We start from the raw sequence: 18,640 nt of genomic DNA on the forward strand, positions 1-18,640 counted from the left end.
ACAAGGCCAAGTGCAAGGTCCTGAACCTGGGTTTGGGGAAATCCTAAGGACAAACACAGGGTATGCAGAGAATGGAGTAGGTACAGGCCTGCTGAAGAGGACATGGGGGCTCTGGAGGATGAGAGGCTGGACATGACTCAGCCATGAGCACTCACAGCCCAGAAAGGCACACATGTCCTGGGCTGTATCTAAAGCAGTGTGGCCAGCAGGGCAGGGAGAGGATTCTGCAGAACCTCTCCTGTGAGGAAGATCTAAAAAAACAGGGTTTGCTCTCCCTCGAGAAGAGAAGGTTCTGGAGAGATCTTACAGCACCTTCCAGTACTTAAAAGGAGCCTAAAAGAGAGCTGGAAAGTAACATTTTGCAAGGGCATGTAGTGATAGGACAAGGGGGAATGACTTTAAACTGGAAGAGTGAAGATTTAGATCAGGTGTCAGAAAGAAATGCTTTACTCTGAGTACAGTGAGACACTGGAACAGGTTGCCCAGAAAAACTGTGATGCCCCATCCTGAGAGAAGTGCAAGAACAGTCTGGATGGGGCTTTGAATAACTTATTCTACGGGAAAGTGTCCATGTCTAAGATCATCCCTGTTTGATGATCTTTCATATTCTCTTCAAAAACAAACTATTTTATGTTTCTAAGAGTTCAGTTATCTCAATTGTTAATTTTGCATGAAAGTGTTCAATAACTATATGATATACATTAAAAGACTTGAAAGGTTGATGAATACAACTTTTAACCTAAAAGTACTTAAATAAGCCCTTTCAAGAGAGGTGGAGTCCCTCACAAATACACAGTGAACTTAAATACTGCCTTTTCAGTAGTCCTGCAACATTTTATAGCTCCCGAGAAGAATGGATATTGCTTTCTGCCTAACACCAGCTGATTAGTACAGTAGTTCTATTTCCTGACTGATTAAAGCATCTTGGTATTCTACTAGGTCTTCTCTGAAGTTTTTTTGGGCACAAATTTCAATAGGTTTGACCCTAGACATTTCTGGACTATATAAAGCCTGGTTCTGATGTTTCCTGCTGTCTAGCTATCTACTAGACCTGTGTTCTCATAACTTCCCTCTCTAAATAGCTGCTGCTGAAAGATCATTTTCCTGCATGCATATCTGAGAAGCTTGTCTTCCCCGACAGAATCTAGAGCCAGTGCTGTAGAACTTCTTTGCCTGAGTACGCAGCTGGTACCCTTTTTCCCCCAACACTGCTCTACTAGTATACAATGGTATCATTACCAGATAACTAGCAGGTGCTGAAAGGGGAGCTATTTCAGCACTAGAAGAGCTTCCACTGCTGCATTTCTTCCCACAGTCAACCATTTGCATCATTTCAACACACACTATCTACTCACATGAACCAGAACAGCCTTTTGACAATGCAGCACAATTCTTCTGAAAATCTGGGACACCCACCACATGAGGGAGTCCTTGGCTGCTGTTTCCCATCAGAGCTATGGAATGCCCAGTGAAAGGGCTGAGCAAGCTAGCTTTTGGAAGCAATTGTTGATTACATTACCAGAGTACCCAGATAATCCTGCATCTTAACTGGAATTCTTAAACGTTCCTGTAGTGTCTGAAGGTCAAACAAAACAAATAATTAACGGTATCAGGTAATAATTTTTTCCACAAAAACCAGAGTCATGACAAATTCTACAATCAGTCAAGCTCTCAAAACCTCTTCAGAATGTACTGATCAAATAAGACTAAATGAGTTCTATGAAATGTACTGTTTAATTTTATGGAGCAAGAAGAGCTCTCATTGTCAGGTAAAAGTAATGTAAGAAAAGTAGTCCCTAATTGAATTCACTAATTGATATGCCTATTGGAATTCCATCCCAATAGGCATATCAAACAAAAAAGAAAAAAACAACAAAAAAAATCCCAAAATGTTTACAACCTCATTAATAATACATTTTAAAATTAATACACAACACCTTTTATACCATTATAAGGTATAAAACAAATTTCAAGGTCTAATACCAAAATTAATCACAGACTAATCATACTCTGGAAAATTAGAAGTCTGAATAGCAAATAACACATTCATACATTTCCAGAGGACAACCAGAAATTATTGATAAGCATACATTAAAAAAATTGGATTTTTCTACAATTGTCACCATACCATCATTTCAGACATGTAAGGCTAGTTCAACTTCTGCAAAAAAGATCTTATTGCAAAAGACTAAGTTATAGGAATATAACCAGTAAGAACTTCAATATCACAGAAGAAATCACAGGTAAAAAGATCTGTCTTGAAAAAAACCCCAAATGCGACATACTATTTGCATCAATATCACAATGAAGAACAAAACTGAGGTTAATAAAGGAACTAAAATTCATTGTCTACAATGAATTTCTCCAGAAACAGAACTCATAGGAACTCCAGAAGAGTGAGGATCTTATTTCTTTTTTTAATTTAACTTCAGCTACACACACCACCTTCAGTGTTTAACTCCTCCAAAAACTGTCATCCAGACCTTGACTGAAAGAGAATAGTCCATTTTCTAATGAACAGTAGTGTATTTTCTGCTTCCAGCCTGTAAGTCCTTTTACAAGCAGTGCTTTCAATAAACTACACTGTATTTGAAGCCACAAACTTCTGTCTCAATGTATGAAGTTAATTGGCAAAGATCCACTAAACCAGTGCAAGAAAAAGCCAGCTTCATATTTTTGTAATCAGGACTGAGTCAAGTTCACAGAAACTTGGCATTAGGTTTTATTCTGCCTTTCATCACTCCGAAGGTTGTATGCACCGGTGGAAGAATGCTGTTAAAAGAAACATCTCTGACAACATATGAAGACCATATATGAATCTGTTATTAGAATTCATCTCACGGACTCAGATAATTTTTGCAAGTCTCCTAAAATTTCAGAGTGAAGATATGTTCCATGACCAATACACAAAAGTGTCACTACAGAAAATCCACAGATTTATGGATTTTCTTTATGGATCAACCTAAAAGCTGCAAGTAGCAGCTATGTAGTCCTGAAAGCAAGCAAGTGTGGCCATAGAAAAGATAATACTACTACACTCCAGCCAACTTCAGAAGCATGAAAAGCTTAACAGAGTTTTAGAGAGTAAAAACAGAGTACAAAACATTCAACCCTTTTGTCTGTGTTTGCAGTTTAAGACATCAGAATGCTCTACAATGTGCCAGAGGGATCCTGCAGAGTGACAACCCCACAGAGGACTTGTGAGCCAAGACAAGGCATCATTCAGTTGGTACCAGCTCTTTAACAAAAAAGTTGCCTCATCTTCCTAAGTCACTACTGTCATCTGTGATTAATGCCACGGAGACTACCACAGTATTATCTTGACACTGAATAAGGCTAGGAGCACACACTCACAATACACAACTCAATTAAGTGCAGCACTGTATCTGAAACTCCCTACATGGCTGTGGTCTAACAAGAAGGGCTAAATGCCTAAGCAGAGGATACCATCAACCTTTTTATTTACTCAATGTAAGTTACTGTTCAAGTTTCAAACTATATTTTACTTTGCACTAAGGCTTGAACTGAATTTTAAAAGCAGCTTAGCAAAATAAGGGAACCTGCATAAATTGTTGAGGAATCCCTAATTTAATTTCAGTTTGCTTATAGTTCCAGCAGATGGATTCTATTTACTGAAAACATTTACTCATACATCACTGAGCAGGTGAGGCTGGGAAGCTTGTAAGAAAACACCTGTAAACTATGATCACTACTAGATTTCAGTATTTGATACTTCAATGCCTTTCTCCCAAACCATTTCTCAGCTATTGATCTAAATCTGGAATAATGATGGTTGAAGAATGAATGAAAAGGATCAAACACTGCTCAACATATTTGACACACAATAAGTAGATTGTGTCTAATCTCAGCCAAGTTCAACTCCTTATTAATTTGGTGCCATCCTTCTGCATTATAGCTTATGGTTCTTCACATGTGAGGAACATCATCATCTGGTACTTCATCAACTTAAGCCTGTTTTTACTGGATGCAAAAGTGATGGTGCAGCTCTGGTTCTTCCCTGCAGCACAAGGAGAAAGTTCATGCTGGGCGGGTACCATGGATGCTAAGCAATACATGACCCAATGAAAGATGTTCAGCAAGCCAGAAGAGACATCAGCTGAAGGTTATTAACAGAGATCCACCATGTCCAAATAGAAAATCTCAATGTCAGAAAGTGTGGTTGAAAGCAGGAACTGCATGGAAAGGTGCATGCTGTTGCACAGGCAAAAGAAATCCTTATGGACACTACAGAAGGAGGAACACTGAGAATCATGCCCATTATTGCCTTGGGTTCAAATATAACAAAAAATATGACAGCCAAAACCTACTTCAAATAATGAAGACTGAAGACACCCAGACCTTCTTACAAACTAGCCTGTCATATTACAAGGAGAAGATCCTTACCACTCCAAGGTAAAAGAATACCATGGAATTTGCCAAACCAAATACTTTTTTGAAAGCTAGCTATACCCTTTAATTTATACCACTATTAATACTAACATGTTCCAGGCAACTCAGTTTTGTCTTTTGCAGTCAATTTACTCCTTGTCAGGAACATAGCCAGCAGTGCTAAATATTCTGTCTTACTGTATCCACCTAGTCACCGTAAATAAGCAAGTGGATGTAAAGCACTTTGTTCTACTCCTGGGGTTTCAAAACCTGTGGTAATGTGCTCACCCAAGTAAAAATATGGCATGACACTTTGTTGTGGTTTAAACCCAGCTGGCAACTAAGAACACTCAGCCACAACTAACAACACTGCCCCTCACATCCTGGTCAAAAAGGGAAGAAGAATTTCAAAAAAAGCTCGCCAGTGAAGACCAGTTTAGTAATTTAAACAAAATAACTAATCATAACCACTAATAAAAGGAAATAAGAAAGGAGAGAAACCCTGAGGAAAACAAGTGATAGACAAAAAAACTGCTCATCATCATCCACTGATTTATACTAAATCCTATCCTTGAACTGTGAGCACCCATTTCAAGTAACTCCCCCAGTTTATAATTTGGGCATGGTTCCATTTGGAGGTTCCATGGAGTGGAATATACATCGTTGGCCAGTTCAGGTCCCTGAAATGTCAATGCTCCCCACACCTGCTCTCTGGCAGAGCACAAAACAGTGAACAGTCTTTAATTCAGGGTAAACACTGCTCAGCAACAGCCAAACCATCAGTGTGTTATCAACATTATTTTCATACTGATTCCAAAGCACAGCTCTCTACCTACTGCTGAGAATAAAGGAACTCTCTCTCAGCCAAAATCAGGACACACCTGAATTTGAATTCTTTTCCCAAACTTCACAAAAATACATACTACCTTGGAACGGTTGTTTTGTTTTGGTTTTTTGTCCAGGTTTTTACCTACTACTTAATCTCAGAATTTTGAAAGTCATCCTGAAATGTGCTATGATCCTAAGTTTGAAAAATATTTCCCCGCTCTAGGGAACTTTTTCCTAGGTTAACTACCGATGTTACTTTAAATCACATGCTTGGGTTTTGGATTTTTTCTGGTTTTTAGTGATGAAGGAAAACCTGTAGAAAAATGATAATTTGTCCTCAAAATAATTTCTTTCCCTACTGGAAGTCTTAACTGTCAACTCAAAAAATATGCGCTTGAAAGTATGTCCAAGGGGAGCATATTTTTTTCAATTTTAACAGCTGTAATTAACAAACAAGAACAACTGCTAATCTGCAATACTAAGTAGTTGGAAAAAGCCATTTCTTCTGGCAGTTGCTAAATGAACATAGGAAAAAAATACACTGAGAAAAGCTGAAGTTTTTGTTATTTGAATCTGAACTATGTCTCCACAGCAATTAATTCTTACATGAACAGAGAGAATTTCTTCCATAAGTAAGCATGGCTTTTTTAGTTTAGAAGCTGGGGGGGAAGAGAGGGGAGCCTAAATAATCAATGCATCTTACTATAGATGCAAGACTTCATAACCATTGTGCAGCTGCAAGTGCATTTCCAAAAGGGCTTTGGTTTAATATGCACAAAGCTACCACAAAGACTATGAAAAAAAACTCCTCTACAACAGATCCAGAAACTCAGAAGACAGGAAAGAATTCACATTACAAACCCCCTTCTATTTTAGTAAATGCTGCTAAATGCTTGAAATAAGCAAAGGTAAAAAACAAAGTAATTGCAGCAACTGGCAAATAGCACAGAAATTTTGAAGATAATATGGCTGTGTCCTTGATAACTGTGGGAATTAGTAGATTTACAAAAAAAATTAAAGGAATCCTAAAATGAAATACAATATCTCAGCCCTCTCAGTTATTTTCTCTTTACTGTGGATTAAAGTATTAGGTCACTAAAACCACAGGCTTGTATAGTTTTCCTCTGTGGCATTCTACAGCTTTCTATTTCCACTCTGACATGATATACTGCAGGAAGAAAAATTCTACAGAGAATAATATAATAAGCCCTCTTCTGCAGTTGTACACAGAAAACCACAATGGCAGTCTGGCAAATTTTCACAGCAAGAGCTGCCAGTTGAAGTACCATGATAAAAGAAAATCAAATGCAGATATACATATATTTTATAGAAAATAAACACATGCAGCTACAAAGTTTCTCGCATGAATTTTAAAGTCTTGCTTCTGTAACACAATATACTATCTGCTTCAATACATAATGGACCAACCATGAACCTGTTGGAACCATTTGCAGCTTGAAGTCTTATTACTTGCCACTCAGCTTGTGGAGGCTGAGAGGAAGTATCTACTTTCTGTAGGGATATCCAAGTCCCTATAATCCACATGACATCCTTGGAGTGAAAGAGCTTCAGGGTGTGCAGGCCACTTACATCACTACCCAAACTGAGGCAGACATCACTGAAACAAATACCTTTATTATTATAAATACTCTAATCTCTATAATCACATAAATAAATATAAATACTCTAATCTCTAATCTCACAGCACAGTCACCCTAAAAAGCAGTTACGCTGTAAGAACTTCAAGTTACGAGAGGTCTCTCTCACACACCAGCTCCCACTAGAATAAACATTTATTCAAACAGCTGGCCCAGGATCACTAAGATGTAACAGCAACATATACCTACATACAGGTACGAAAGAGTAAATAGTGTAAGATACATCAAACCAGCAGCCTGGGACCCCCAGGGTGGAAGCAAAGAACCCCACCTTAGCTAAAAGCACACAAGATAGCCCACATCACTATAGGACCAATGCCAGTTTGTATATCTCAGTGCTTTCATAGGCTTCTTGTAGATTATGGCAACCACTGACGAAAGTGAATGGTAATCTGTTTGCAGAAAAGTGCAAGATAATGTACATTGCAATTATCTCCATCAAAAAGCTCAGTGTTTGCTAAAACAGAGTGACTTACTGATCAGAAAGGTCCCTAATTTTATTTAGTCATATAAAAAGAATTAAATTTTTAAAACATCAAGTTCTTGCTTATGCTATATATTGAGATCAACATATTAATTCAAGTTAATATATGATGAATAATCATTTTAAAAACAGCTTGTTTCCACAAAGTTGGTGCTATGAGTGAACCCCTGGTAGGTTTAGTCAAACAGGTCTTTTCTACCTCTTTTACTTGTAAAAACAAAGCCTGTGAACTTCTGAAACGTCAAAACAGTACTGTGTCTGTGTAACAGTGAAAGTCGTATGAAAGTACGAAGAACATTAAGTGCTATCTTGAGTAAAACAAGCTGAAACAATTTCCTTCATCCTCACCTGTTTACATGACTCATTTCCAGGAGACACATGCAGTGCAATAAATTATGCCGTTTACTATGGAAAGGTACAGTAAATGCTGCTAAATACTTTATAGTAATATTAAATAGCCATCAGAATTATAAAACACCACAGAATTACCTGGGTTGAAAGAAACCCTGAAGACCATACAATTACATCCTCTCAGCAGATTTAAGATGTTAGCTGTGCTCTGGATCCAGACATAAAGCTGGTTTGAAACTTAACTCTTCCAGGATTATCCGTTCAGGATGGTACCTCAAGCACCCAAGCTGGCTAAGTAAGCCAATACTCTGCTGCTGCACTTTTCTCCAACAAGCACACAAAGTTCAAAATCATTTTATTAACTTTGTGCTGTAACTCACCAAGTGAGTTAGGCCATATCAGAAATTTCATTTTAACATCAGCAGAGCTCAAAACATAAACTTGAAAATTTAAAAGATGATTTTATAATCAACCCTCCCTTGCCCCAGAAGATCTATGCTTCAAGGTCTTGAGCAAGATGCTCCAGAGAGCACTTGGTCATGGCAGATAAATACATATAAATTAATATAAATAGAAATTTGCCTCCAATCCCATTTGGCTTCTATTCTTAATTTCACATTTTAGGCAAGTTTTGCACAACACATTCTACTGGCAAGATGCAGTTTTTCCAGGCAGCACCTTTTGTCCACAACCCTGCCTTCATCAGAAATTGTCAGGCTGACAGAAACTCACTCATCTCAGCACACCACCCAGCAGCAGCTAGCAAGCACCCGTGCATATCACGGACTCAGAACACCACAAAAGAGCAGGCAGCTTCAACTAGTTTAGCTGCCAAATTACTCTACTCTTCAGCCAAGTGCACAAAACCATCGGATGCATTAGAGTGATATAGGACTGCAAACACCAAACACACTGGGAGTAAAAGCTAACAAGGAAAAAGACCTGAGGAGTTTAACAAAGACAGCAAGCCTCTCTTGAAACATGATGACATTGTTGTGCTCTCATCATTCATGTGGTCCTCTCTGTCTCAGGCATTCATACTATATGAGCAAGTACCTGAAATTCCAGCTACTCATTGCCCTACCAGGCTCAGTTTTGGTTTTTTTGGTTTTTGTTTTTTTTTTTTTTTTTTTTGCTATGGGAATGCTTAAAACTTTCTACACTGTAAATAAAGTAACTTTGAACACTAAGCCTTTCCACAGATATGCCACACCATATCTTCCTGCTTCCTCAGGGACATAGAAAACCACCTACTTTGTAGGCAGAACCCACCTACTTTGCTTCCTACCTTATCTTCAGTAGTAAGCCTCAAATTCAGAGCCTCAGATTAAAGCACAATCACATTTTTTTCCCCATCTTCCTGTAAGGTTAGTTTAGATGCCCTAAAATTAGACTTCCATTAAGAGAAGTGAAATATTTAGAGCTGGAGAGAAAACTAAGACTGCTCAGAGCAACAGTGACAAAATACTTGAAAGAAACTGGCAGCCCAGGTTCAACTGAGATCATTTTCAAAGTCAGGAGTTTTAGATATGCAGTAGCACTGACTTAAGGTGCTGACATAAGGTTTCCCACAGCTCTGCCCTTGCCAGACACTAACATTTACAATGTTATGATAAAAGGAGTGAACACTACAGAGCTTAACAAGTTTCACATGGTCTAGATTCAAGCAGCCAGTCAGTTAACACACTTTGCATTGCTTCCACTGAGGACACAATTAGGTTTCCCTTGATTACCAAAAGACTGCTGTACAAGTCACAGCAAGTGTAAGAGCCATCACTAAGAGATCGATGTTTCAGCCATGCTCTGCTGAAACAGGCCACTTGTCCCTCAGAAAAGAAAATCCTTTTCCAAGTCATGGCCTCAGCTGTTTTGGCTCTCTATAATTCAACATTCTGACAAGCTTTTCCTCTGACCCTGCACTAGAGGAGGCTGAGTGCTCCATAACCAAGGATCTGGCAGAGCAGAGCCCTTCCCAATGCTGCACTGACTGTATGCATACACATGGCCCACACTGAATTGCAACCAGTGTCACCACTGTGAACACAAGCTCTGTCTGACAGCATTATGTCCAGCTCTATGTATTTCTTTATTTCTATGACCAACTCAGAATCCTTTGCGTTTATTACCATGGTACTTCAATGAAGACTGAAAACACACATGAGAACTAAAACTCTCTGTACAAACTTTAATTGCAAAATATCGACACAGCTGCTTCAAGAATTTTATGGAAGTGTTCAACTATCAGGCAGTTTTTCTAGAATTACAGTTCTAGACATCTCAATCATGTGCTGCTTTTTATGTCTTCACTTTGTACAACACAGGAATAAGAGAATACTTCAAAGTATCTGAGAAACTACTATCTTCAAGAGGACAAGATGAAATCTACAAAATTAAGCAAGATATCCTGTTAGCTTTAATCTTATGGAAACAGGTGTAAGAGACAGAAACATGATCCTTCCTCTACATGGATAGATGGATACTCTATATGAGTATCCATCACAGTCCTGTAGACTAGACTACAGTACTCTGGATTGTATTCTAGACTGCAAAAGCCTAGACTGCCCATGAAATTTTTAAAGGGGTCACATAGACATGACTTGAAAATTGTACTCCCTGAGCCTATATTATTGACTATAAAGAAACACCACCACAATGTGACAGATAGCTGCCAGCCACAAGACAAACAGGTGCCCAGATTTTTTTGAAAAAGGTATGTAAGAGGAACAGACTTTCAACCAGCATGTAAGCTCCACAGTGGCAGCTGGATCATGTGTGGAAAAAATGCCATGTAACAGTGATCAGCAGGATGTCCTGAAGTGGACTTACTCTTTATCTTCAAGCAGAGATGAGAGAAGGCAGAAGCAATTGATGAAGTCTTCAAGTGCAGAGCACCTGTCTCCTTGTACTAAAGGTAAAAGTATTACCAGTTTCACAGCTCATACACAAGTCTATGAATGTGAAATACAGTCCCAGGATAGGTTTCTAAGCATATCTTGCCTCACTTTCTAGACAGAACAAGCATTTGCTAAACTGCAAATGAAATCAATATATAAGCATTATTGGTATTCAAACACAGTTAAAGAGACAAGAAATCCAGCCCTATTCATGAGCAGGTTCTCTTTTAAAGAAAAAATCTTGTGAATTTTATGAGCATATGATTATTTTAATAAGAGAACAGTATGGGAGCTTGGAAGCCAAGAAAACAAATACTTTCCCAAATTTAAGACATCTGAGTTAGCTGCTTTCTGAAATTAAGTAGTCTATGTTCCATGAGTTTCACTTTAGTTAATAATGCCACAAGCACAATGAAAACTGGGAGATTATTCCACAATGTGAAAAAAGGCATTAATCTTCCACATGTACAATTGAAATTGTACTGAAGACAGTGGGAGTTAAAAGAATGCAGGGGTTTTTTTTGTTGTTGTTATGTTGTTTTTTTTAAGGAGACTACAGTCACATTTTTACCTATGTTCAAGTTTCAGAAAAGTAGGTCTAGAAAATGTTTACCATACTATGATATCTCTTACTTTTTAAGTGCTAGCTATTACTGTTTCTTGTATTTTTTCAAAAGCTGCTAAATCCATCTATCTTGTGCAAGCAGAAAACTTTAAAGTGCTTGACCAGGGGCAGCTCCAGCAATTAAATTTCATCCCATTTTATCCTCTTCCCTAACACTTTGAATATTTTAGCTTTTTGTAACCATACATGCTGAACATTTGATTACATAAAAGGCTATCATTATATGATAAATGTTACCTCTGCTGCCTTTAAATATGCAGAAGCACTTAAACCAAACTAAACAGCTATCTGAAGTGGCTAACTGGAATTCAGTTACGTTGCTCTGTTGAGACCAGGGTCTCCCACCTATTGTACAAGCACTATTCACTTACACAGTAGTTTTGCAATTTATATTGACATACATCTGCATTAGTCAAAAGCACATAAGAGTTAACGCAGACTCTAAAATATCTAAGGCACAATGACTCATTCCTGACAGATTCTCTGGTTAGCAAGTGAAGATAAAGTGACGTTCATGACCCACTTATCAGATGCTGTTGTCAGTGGGATTCTTACATGAAGAGAGACTCTTGTTCAGCACCCTTTACAATCTTCAACACTACCAACGTTTAATTTATTTACCTTCAGTAAAGCAACAGAACAGCAATCAGCTATTTAAATTCTTACTGATAACACTTAAAATGGTTTTCTGACAATACAGAAAGCAGACTTCACTCCAGCTACTAATGTCACCCCAAGAGACAGTTCTGCCCATGATATGCATGCTTGGAGATGACTATCAGGAACCTTCACACATCAGCTTTCTCCCTTATTCACAAGAAAATCCCTAGCTAAAAATCAATAAAATAATCAGGACTTGGACTTCAAACTGCTCACGTGAAATTAGTAAATGAACTCCAGGGTGCCTCCTTCCCTCAAACAGATTTTCCAGAGGAAAAAAAACGAGGAAGGCCTTCAAGTTCAACTCCTCTCAATCCTAAAGTGTGCAGACAGCTTCAAGGAAATGGGGCACTCTCACCTCTAGTGGAAGGTGTGCCTGACCACAGCAGGGAGGCTGGAATGAGGTGCTTATGAAAGTACCATCCAACTGAAACCATTCTGCTATTCTATGATAATGCAAGTGCACTTTAGTGTTGCAGATGTGATCACAGAGTGAGTACTAAACAATAGGGTGGGAGATAACTTGGTTTAAATTCACTGGATGCTAATGAGTATTTGGGTCAAGATGACAGTGGCTGGCCATGATCTCTCTGTATTTTAACACATGGCACTGGCAACCCAGTGATCCTGGAAGGAGTAACTCTGACTCTCAGGACAGGACTGTGGTTTCTAACTGGGCACAGCTGCAGAGATCACACTTCACACACGGCCCCACTGGATGCCCTTTGGGGCACACAAGTTGATCTCCGTCCCAGTGGTCTGTGGGCTATGGGCACTTCCTCCCTGCTGCTGCTCTTGCCCACCAGTGATAGTGGCCATGAAATGAAACGCATTCTTTGACATTGAGCTTGCAGGATGGTACCACTCCAAGCCAAGGATAGGACTGGATTGGCTCACATGTGTTCCCACCAAACTCCACTATGTTTGCAAACTAGCAGGCAGAGAATGGTGGGAGACACAAGCCATTACAGACCTCAGTCATACCATAACTGTAAAAGTGTATTTCAACTTCTATGCTACCCTAATCTTATTTAAAGATACTCACCAAGTAACTAGCACTCCTGACACTTCATTTAAGAAGGACAAAACAAATTATTACATTTTAACAGAGGAATTAAACCAAGAAAAATCTGAAATTCATGCTATATGAATTTCACAGAACCTGGTAACAATCCCTGTTCTGAATTTAGAAGGAAAAGAAAAATTTGCTTTTCAAAACTCTCTGAAGAAAAACTGAAAATGAGTAAGAACAGGACTGAAAGTCGAGAGCTTTCTCCTAAGCATCTACAAACACAGGGTTACCTTGCTCCAGGCTACTTAAATCAGAAGTATTGCTCCCAATGCAGACACAAGGTCAGACACTGTACTTCTCAATCTCACTTATAATCCTAAAACCGTTTGGAACAAGACTGATGCAGCATTTTTGCTTGCAGTTGAAAGTGTATCTCAAAGCTGAGGATCTGCTCTCTGATAAAATAGAAAAACTATCTCCAATAATTTCAACTCTGGAGTTCTCTGCTACTGAGAATGTAATTTAAATTCAGGATCCTTCTTAGGCATCACTTCATGCTATATAGGAAACATCACACCTTGAAACAAGAGGTCTTCAAATATGTCCAGCTCCATTCCCAGGTATGAAGTCTCTTGAAACTATGTAGCAGCAACTCTGTGCTTCTGGCATACAGAACATCAGACCCATCATGTAAGGAAGTGGACAATTTGAACATTGATCACAAGATCTTGAGGATTATTTCTGTGGGCCAGAAGTAGCAGCCTTTGAGGTTATTCCTAAGCAGCTTGGATAAGGAGGTTAAACATGCTAAACATGTGGGATATACAAGACAGAGACAAACTGTCTGAATAGCCATCCCACTAACTGATGAACTACCAGTTACATCTTTCTACTTCCAGAACAAGAGGGATCTTTTGTTTCAAAGCACTGAAGTCATTACCTACAAAGAAAACAAGCTTGTTTTCTCCATCAACCAGATTTCACCTGATTACAGCAAGCTGTGGCATCAGCCCCATCTAGTTTCTTTGGCATTCCAAGAATATTCAGTAATCTTCACACTGAGGAGCAAAGATTGCTTGAAGGTTTGGTCAGGTCAGATCAACTAAAAGCAGTGATTTCAGTATCCCAGACTACCATGCTGAAGGAGGGTGCTTCAAAGATTTACCCGTTCCACTAAATCATTTCTTAAGAACAAATCATCTGCTGTGGAAAGATCTGCTGGTTATTCAGAGCCATGAGGGAAATAAACCATACTCAGCCAACGGAAGTCAGCCACAGACTGCTCAATAAGAAGAAAGCCAAAGAGCATAAATTGACTCAAGTGTGCATCCTAAAGAAACTGTTCAAGTGCTGCAATTCAAAAGCAGCTTAACCTGTGAAGTAAAACAATCTGCCCTTTTTCCAAGGTACAAGCTTCATTACCTGCATCCCTGAAAAGAAGCAGCTTTGCATCAACAAGCGCTAAAGTCTAACTTCAATGAGGTTGAATTACAATTCAAGGGAACTTTGTATAAATATCTGCTTTTCCACATGTGAATTTTCTTTTCTAGTACTCTGAAGCCCAAGTTTAAACATCCTGTTAGCATTTATAGCACTCAAAGTAACCTAAATTAAATGCAAATTAATATGCTTAATTTTGGGGTATATAATTTAAAAAATTATTAATTTAAGTTCCTTCTGACCAGCATTGCTTCATTCTGCCTTTATTCCATTACCTAAGAGAATTGCAGAATGCCATCTGAGAGTTTGCTGCTTGGAAAAATGAGAGGATACAGAAAACTCCAAAACCAACATACCTGTTATTTTGTCCCTGACAAGCTTGCAGGATTCTATCTCCCCAATGCTGCCAAAGAGACTCTTCAGTTCCTCTTGTGTCATGTTTTGTGGAAGGTAGTTGACTATTAAATTGGTCTTGCTGTCTTCTGTGTTCCCAGAATCAACTGATGATGAGCAATTGTTTATGGTGGCTGAACCATGGGCTGTGTTATTACAAGTTGGTCCATTAGACAGTTGTGTTTCCATGGCAGCAATTACCTGCTGAAAAGAACAAAGAAGAAGAATGATCAAAATTTAAATTTCAGTATCTAGTAGAAGAGTCCAAACAAGAACCTAAAAGACCTGTCACTATGCAGAAATGGTATTGCCAAGGCCATATACTGCCTCTACATGCAAGAAAAAAACCAAACACCAGTACAGAAGGGCATTAAACTGTTAGTCAAGACAACACTTTAAAACCTCGTAACAAATAAACTATCTTCTACAGGCTCACTAAATGAAATCAGCATTCAAAGCTTAGTTTCCATTCTCTGCCATTCCTCCAATTTAGGGAAATCACAGCCTTTCTATTATAGAAGTTACCAAACAAAACTGGCCTATTGCAAGAGTAATCACTTCTGTTAACTTACAGCTAGTTACTGAAATAACATGAAATGCAGTTTTTAATGAAGTAGCATTTGAATAATTTCAAGAAGAGATGGGCATTAACTGTATCCAAAGAATACTTCTCATAAGAAATAGCAGAGATCAAGATTAGTATTTTAAAGAGATATTTAGGATATATTAATGTGCTGGGATGGAAAATATACTCTTCTTTGACAACATCCATGTCAAACTTTTCACCACAGGTTGGAATCAGGCCTCTAGATGCTTTTACTTGATGAAATGAACAATTTCTTGTTATTATTTCTTCCCTCGCCTGAACTCTGAGAACAGTTAAATTTGAATCTTGCTCTTAATGTACTTTTTGACCACTCCAGAACTACTCTGTGCCTGGGAGACCACAGAACTGATCCACCTGTGCTAAGGCAGATAGAGAACAGGAAGTGATCTCAGACAGCAAACATGGCCTCACCAAGGGCAAGTCCTGTCTCACCAACTAAGTGGCCCTTCTGTGATGAAGGGACTCCGTCAGTGGACAAGGGAAGGGTTACAGATGTTATCTATCTAGACTTACTCAAAGCCTTTGACACAATCCCATTCAACATCTTTATCTCTCAAATGGACAGAGAGTATCTATGGGTGGATTAATAGATGGGTAAGAAAGGGATTGGAGAGTTGCATCCAGAGGTGGTGGTCAATAGCTCAGTCTCGACAGAGATCAGTGACAAGCGGTGTCCCTCAGCGGTCCATACTGGGACCAGTGCTATTCCATGTCTTCACTAATAACACAGAAAACAATCAAGAGCACCCTCTGCAAGTTTGCTGATGACCCCAAGGTAAGTGGTATTGCTGACACTCCTGAGGTTCAGGCTATCATCCAGGGGGACCTGGACAGGCTTGAAAAGTGAGACCATGGAAATCTCATGAGGTTTAGAGAGACCATGTTCAAGGTACCTGGGTGAGGACACTCCCAGTATCAGCACAGGCTGGGGGATGAGCAGATGGAGAGCAGCCCTGTGAGCAGGACTGGGGGGTGCTGGTGGGTGAGAGGCTGGACATGACCCAGCCATGGGCACTCCCAGCCCAGAGAGCCAAACGTGTCCTGGGCTGCATCCAAAGCAGTGTGAGCAGCAGGGGAGGGAGGGGATTCTGCCCCTCTGCTCTGCTCTGCTGAGAGCCCATCTGGAACTCTGCATCCAGCTCGGGGGTCCCAGCACAGGGAGGGCATGGATCTGTTCAAGTGAGTTCAGGAGGGCCTGGATTAGAGGGACGGAGCACATCTCCTTTGACAAAATTCTGAGAGAATCAGGCTTGTTCAGCCTAGAAAAGAGATGACTTTGGGGTAGCCTAACTGTGGCCTTTTAGTACCTGAAGGGACTTTACAAGAAAGAGGGAAAGAGAAATTTTTGAGTAGCATGTAGTGACAGGACAAAGGGGAATGTCTTCAAATTGAAAGCTAGTTGGTTTCAATTACATATTAGGAAGAAATTCTTTACTGTGAGGGTGGTAAGGCACTTGCCCAGACAGGCTGTGGATGCCCCATCCCTCAAAATGTTCAAGGACAGGTGGGATGGAGCTTAGAGCAACTTAATTTAGTGGAAGATGTATTAGAAACAGACAGATTGTATTAGAAACAGACAAACTCCAAGGTACTTTCAACTCAAACCAGTCTGATTCTACTGTGTCTCACCCCAAAGTCACTGAGTGTATCACTGCAAGATGCAATAGACGTAATTAGGAGGAGTCTGCTTGTACACAAGCACTTGTCCACAAGCTGCCACATCTACAAAAGGCACACTGCCCCCTCAGTCAGTGACTGAATGGCAACAGCTGGTAAATACAATGGATTTTTAATAGCATCTTAATATCTAAGATTTGGGCAGCCGACCCTCTTTGAGACCAACAGCTTAGGACTACATGCAAGAGAAAATTATGTACGTGAATTCTACAGTAATACATTTTTCAACACAAGACGTTCACTAAAGAAATCCATCAATCACTGAAATTTAGCCTCATAATTAAACTGCTAAGAGGAGTTCTCACAAAAAAGCCTCTTGTAAAATCACAGAGCAGCATCGGGACCTCTGATGGGTCTGCCCTAACAGTCCTGTTTAAAGCAACATAGGCAATCAGTGCATATCCAATCAGCTGATAAGGTCAGCTGTGTTCAGGGACTGCTGAATAACTGAATTTCCTAACAATACACTGAAAGGGGATAAGTTGAGTTTCTTACTAGAAGTCCAACTTGGACACTCCTGGGAACACATTTCTATGCTCTATGTTTTGCATACAGAAGCATTTTCCAAGAGGTTGCCTCAGCATAACGCAAAAAAAGGGATACATCTATTAAGAACACTCATTAGAAAAGCATGATCTCGTTTTCCTGAAGACCTACAACTAGAACAACATTTTCTTCCCTTGACACAAACTCCAAGAAGTAACCTGCTTCTGCTACTGATGAAACAAGTCCACTGAAAAGATGATAAAGTAGATTATCCCAATCAGGATAAATTACTTTTCAAAACACTAGTATACCTGTTAAAGGTAGTAATCACAAATGCTGTGCTTTGAGGCTCTGAGGATTGCCTTTTTTCTTTTTTGTGTGTTTTATTTTCAAATTTGAAGTGTTCATTGATCAAAATTAGCAGGATTTAGCAAGGACAACAAACAATTCTCTCTTAATTGCACATTTATTTTCACGTTCAGGTGGCCAAGTATGGGTTCCTAAGCCAACATTCAAGTGAACAGCTGCAGTAGCCTGTGTGTGCTGAAAATTACAGCATCTCTCAGCTATAGAACCATCTGCTCTGAATGAAGTGATACTAATATGTTTTGCAAATAATGCATACCCCACTAATAGGCTAAAGAGAACTGTTCATAAAAGACAAAACACTAAATATTTTTCACTCAGAAAAATAGTTTGAGATAAATTTACAGTTTAAAAGAATCTTAGAATAGACTGGCAAATATAATTTTAAAATAGTAATCATAAAAAGACAACTATACAGTTTTTCAAAGTTACTGCAAATTAGTAGTCAGACCATACCAAAACCATTTTAGTACAATAAAATGGTCCTCTTCAATTATCCACCGAGTATTTTCAATTAGTACTAAAATCTAATTGACAATAGAAGAAGGCAAGCCATTGCAGTGTAATTTCTACAGGAGATCAGCGGTTTACAGAAAAAGTTGTCTTGTTACACCAGTGTGCTCTAGGCTCTCATAGAATAGGAACACATCCTACAGCCTATAATGAAACATATATGTGAGTTAGCATTCCAAATGGAAGGTTAAAAGACTTTGGTATGGCCTCAGCACTATTAACATGTAAAAAAGTAGCCTACAGAATTTAAGAAAAGT

At 39.0% G+C, this 18,640-nt stretch overlaps 1 protein-coding gene across 11 annotated transcripts in view; it reads right to left on the bottom strand.

The window, feature by feature from the left end:
* ELAVL2 (ELAV like RNA binding protein 2) overlaps positions 1-18,640 on the bottom strand; it is an 87,124-nt gene that overhangs the window by 26,295 nt on the left and 42,189 nt on the right. For 7 of the 11 annotated variants that reach the window (XM_036402857.2, XM_054517830.1, XM_036402848.2 and 4 more), the window contains one exon: positions 14,698-14,938. In XM_036402857.2, the coding sequence (XP_036258750.1) occupies positions 14,698-14,923 (226 nt within the window). In that variant the 5' untranslated portion in view covers positions 14,924-14,938. Of the gene's footprint in view, positions 1-14,697; positions 14,939-18,624; positions 18,631-18,640 lie in introns of those variants that run through there. The other 4 variants (XM_036402851.2, XM_036402853.2, XM_036402850.2 and 1 more) reach the window with 2 other exon arrangements.

The sequence above is a fragment of the Molothrus ater genome, chromosome Z (genome assembly GCF_012460135.2).
Source record: "Molothrus ater isolate BHLD 08-10-18 breed brown headed cowbird chromosome Z, BPBGC_Mater_1.1, whole genome shotgun sequence".
NCBI classification, from domain to species: domain Eukaryota; kingdom Metazoa; phylum Chordata; class Aves; order Passeriformes; family Icteridae; genus Molothrus; species Molothrus ater.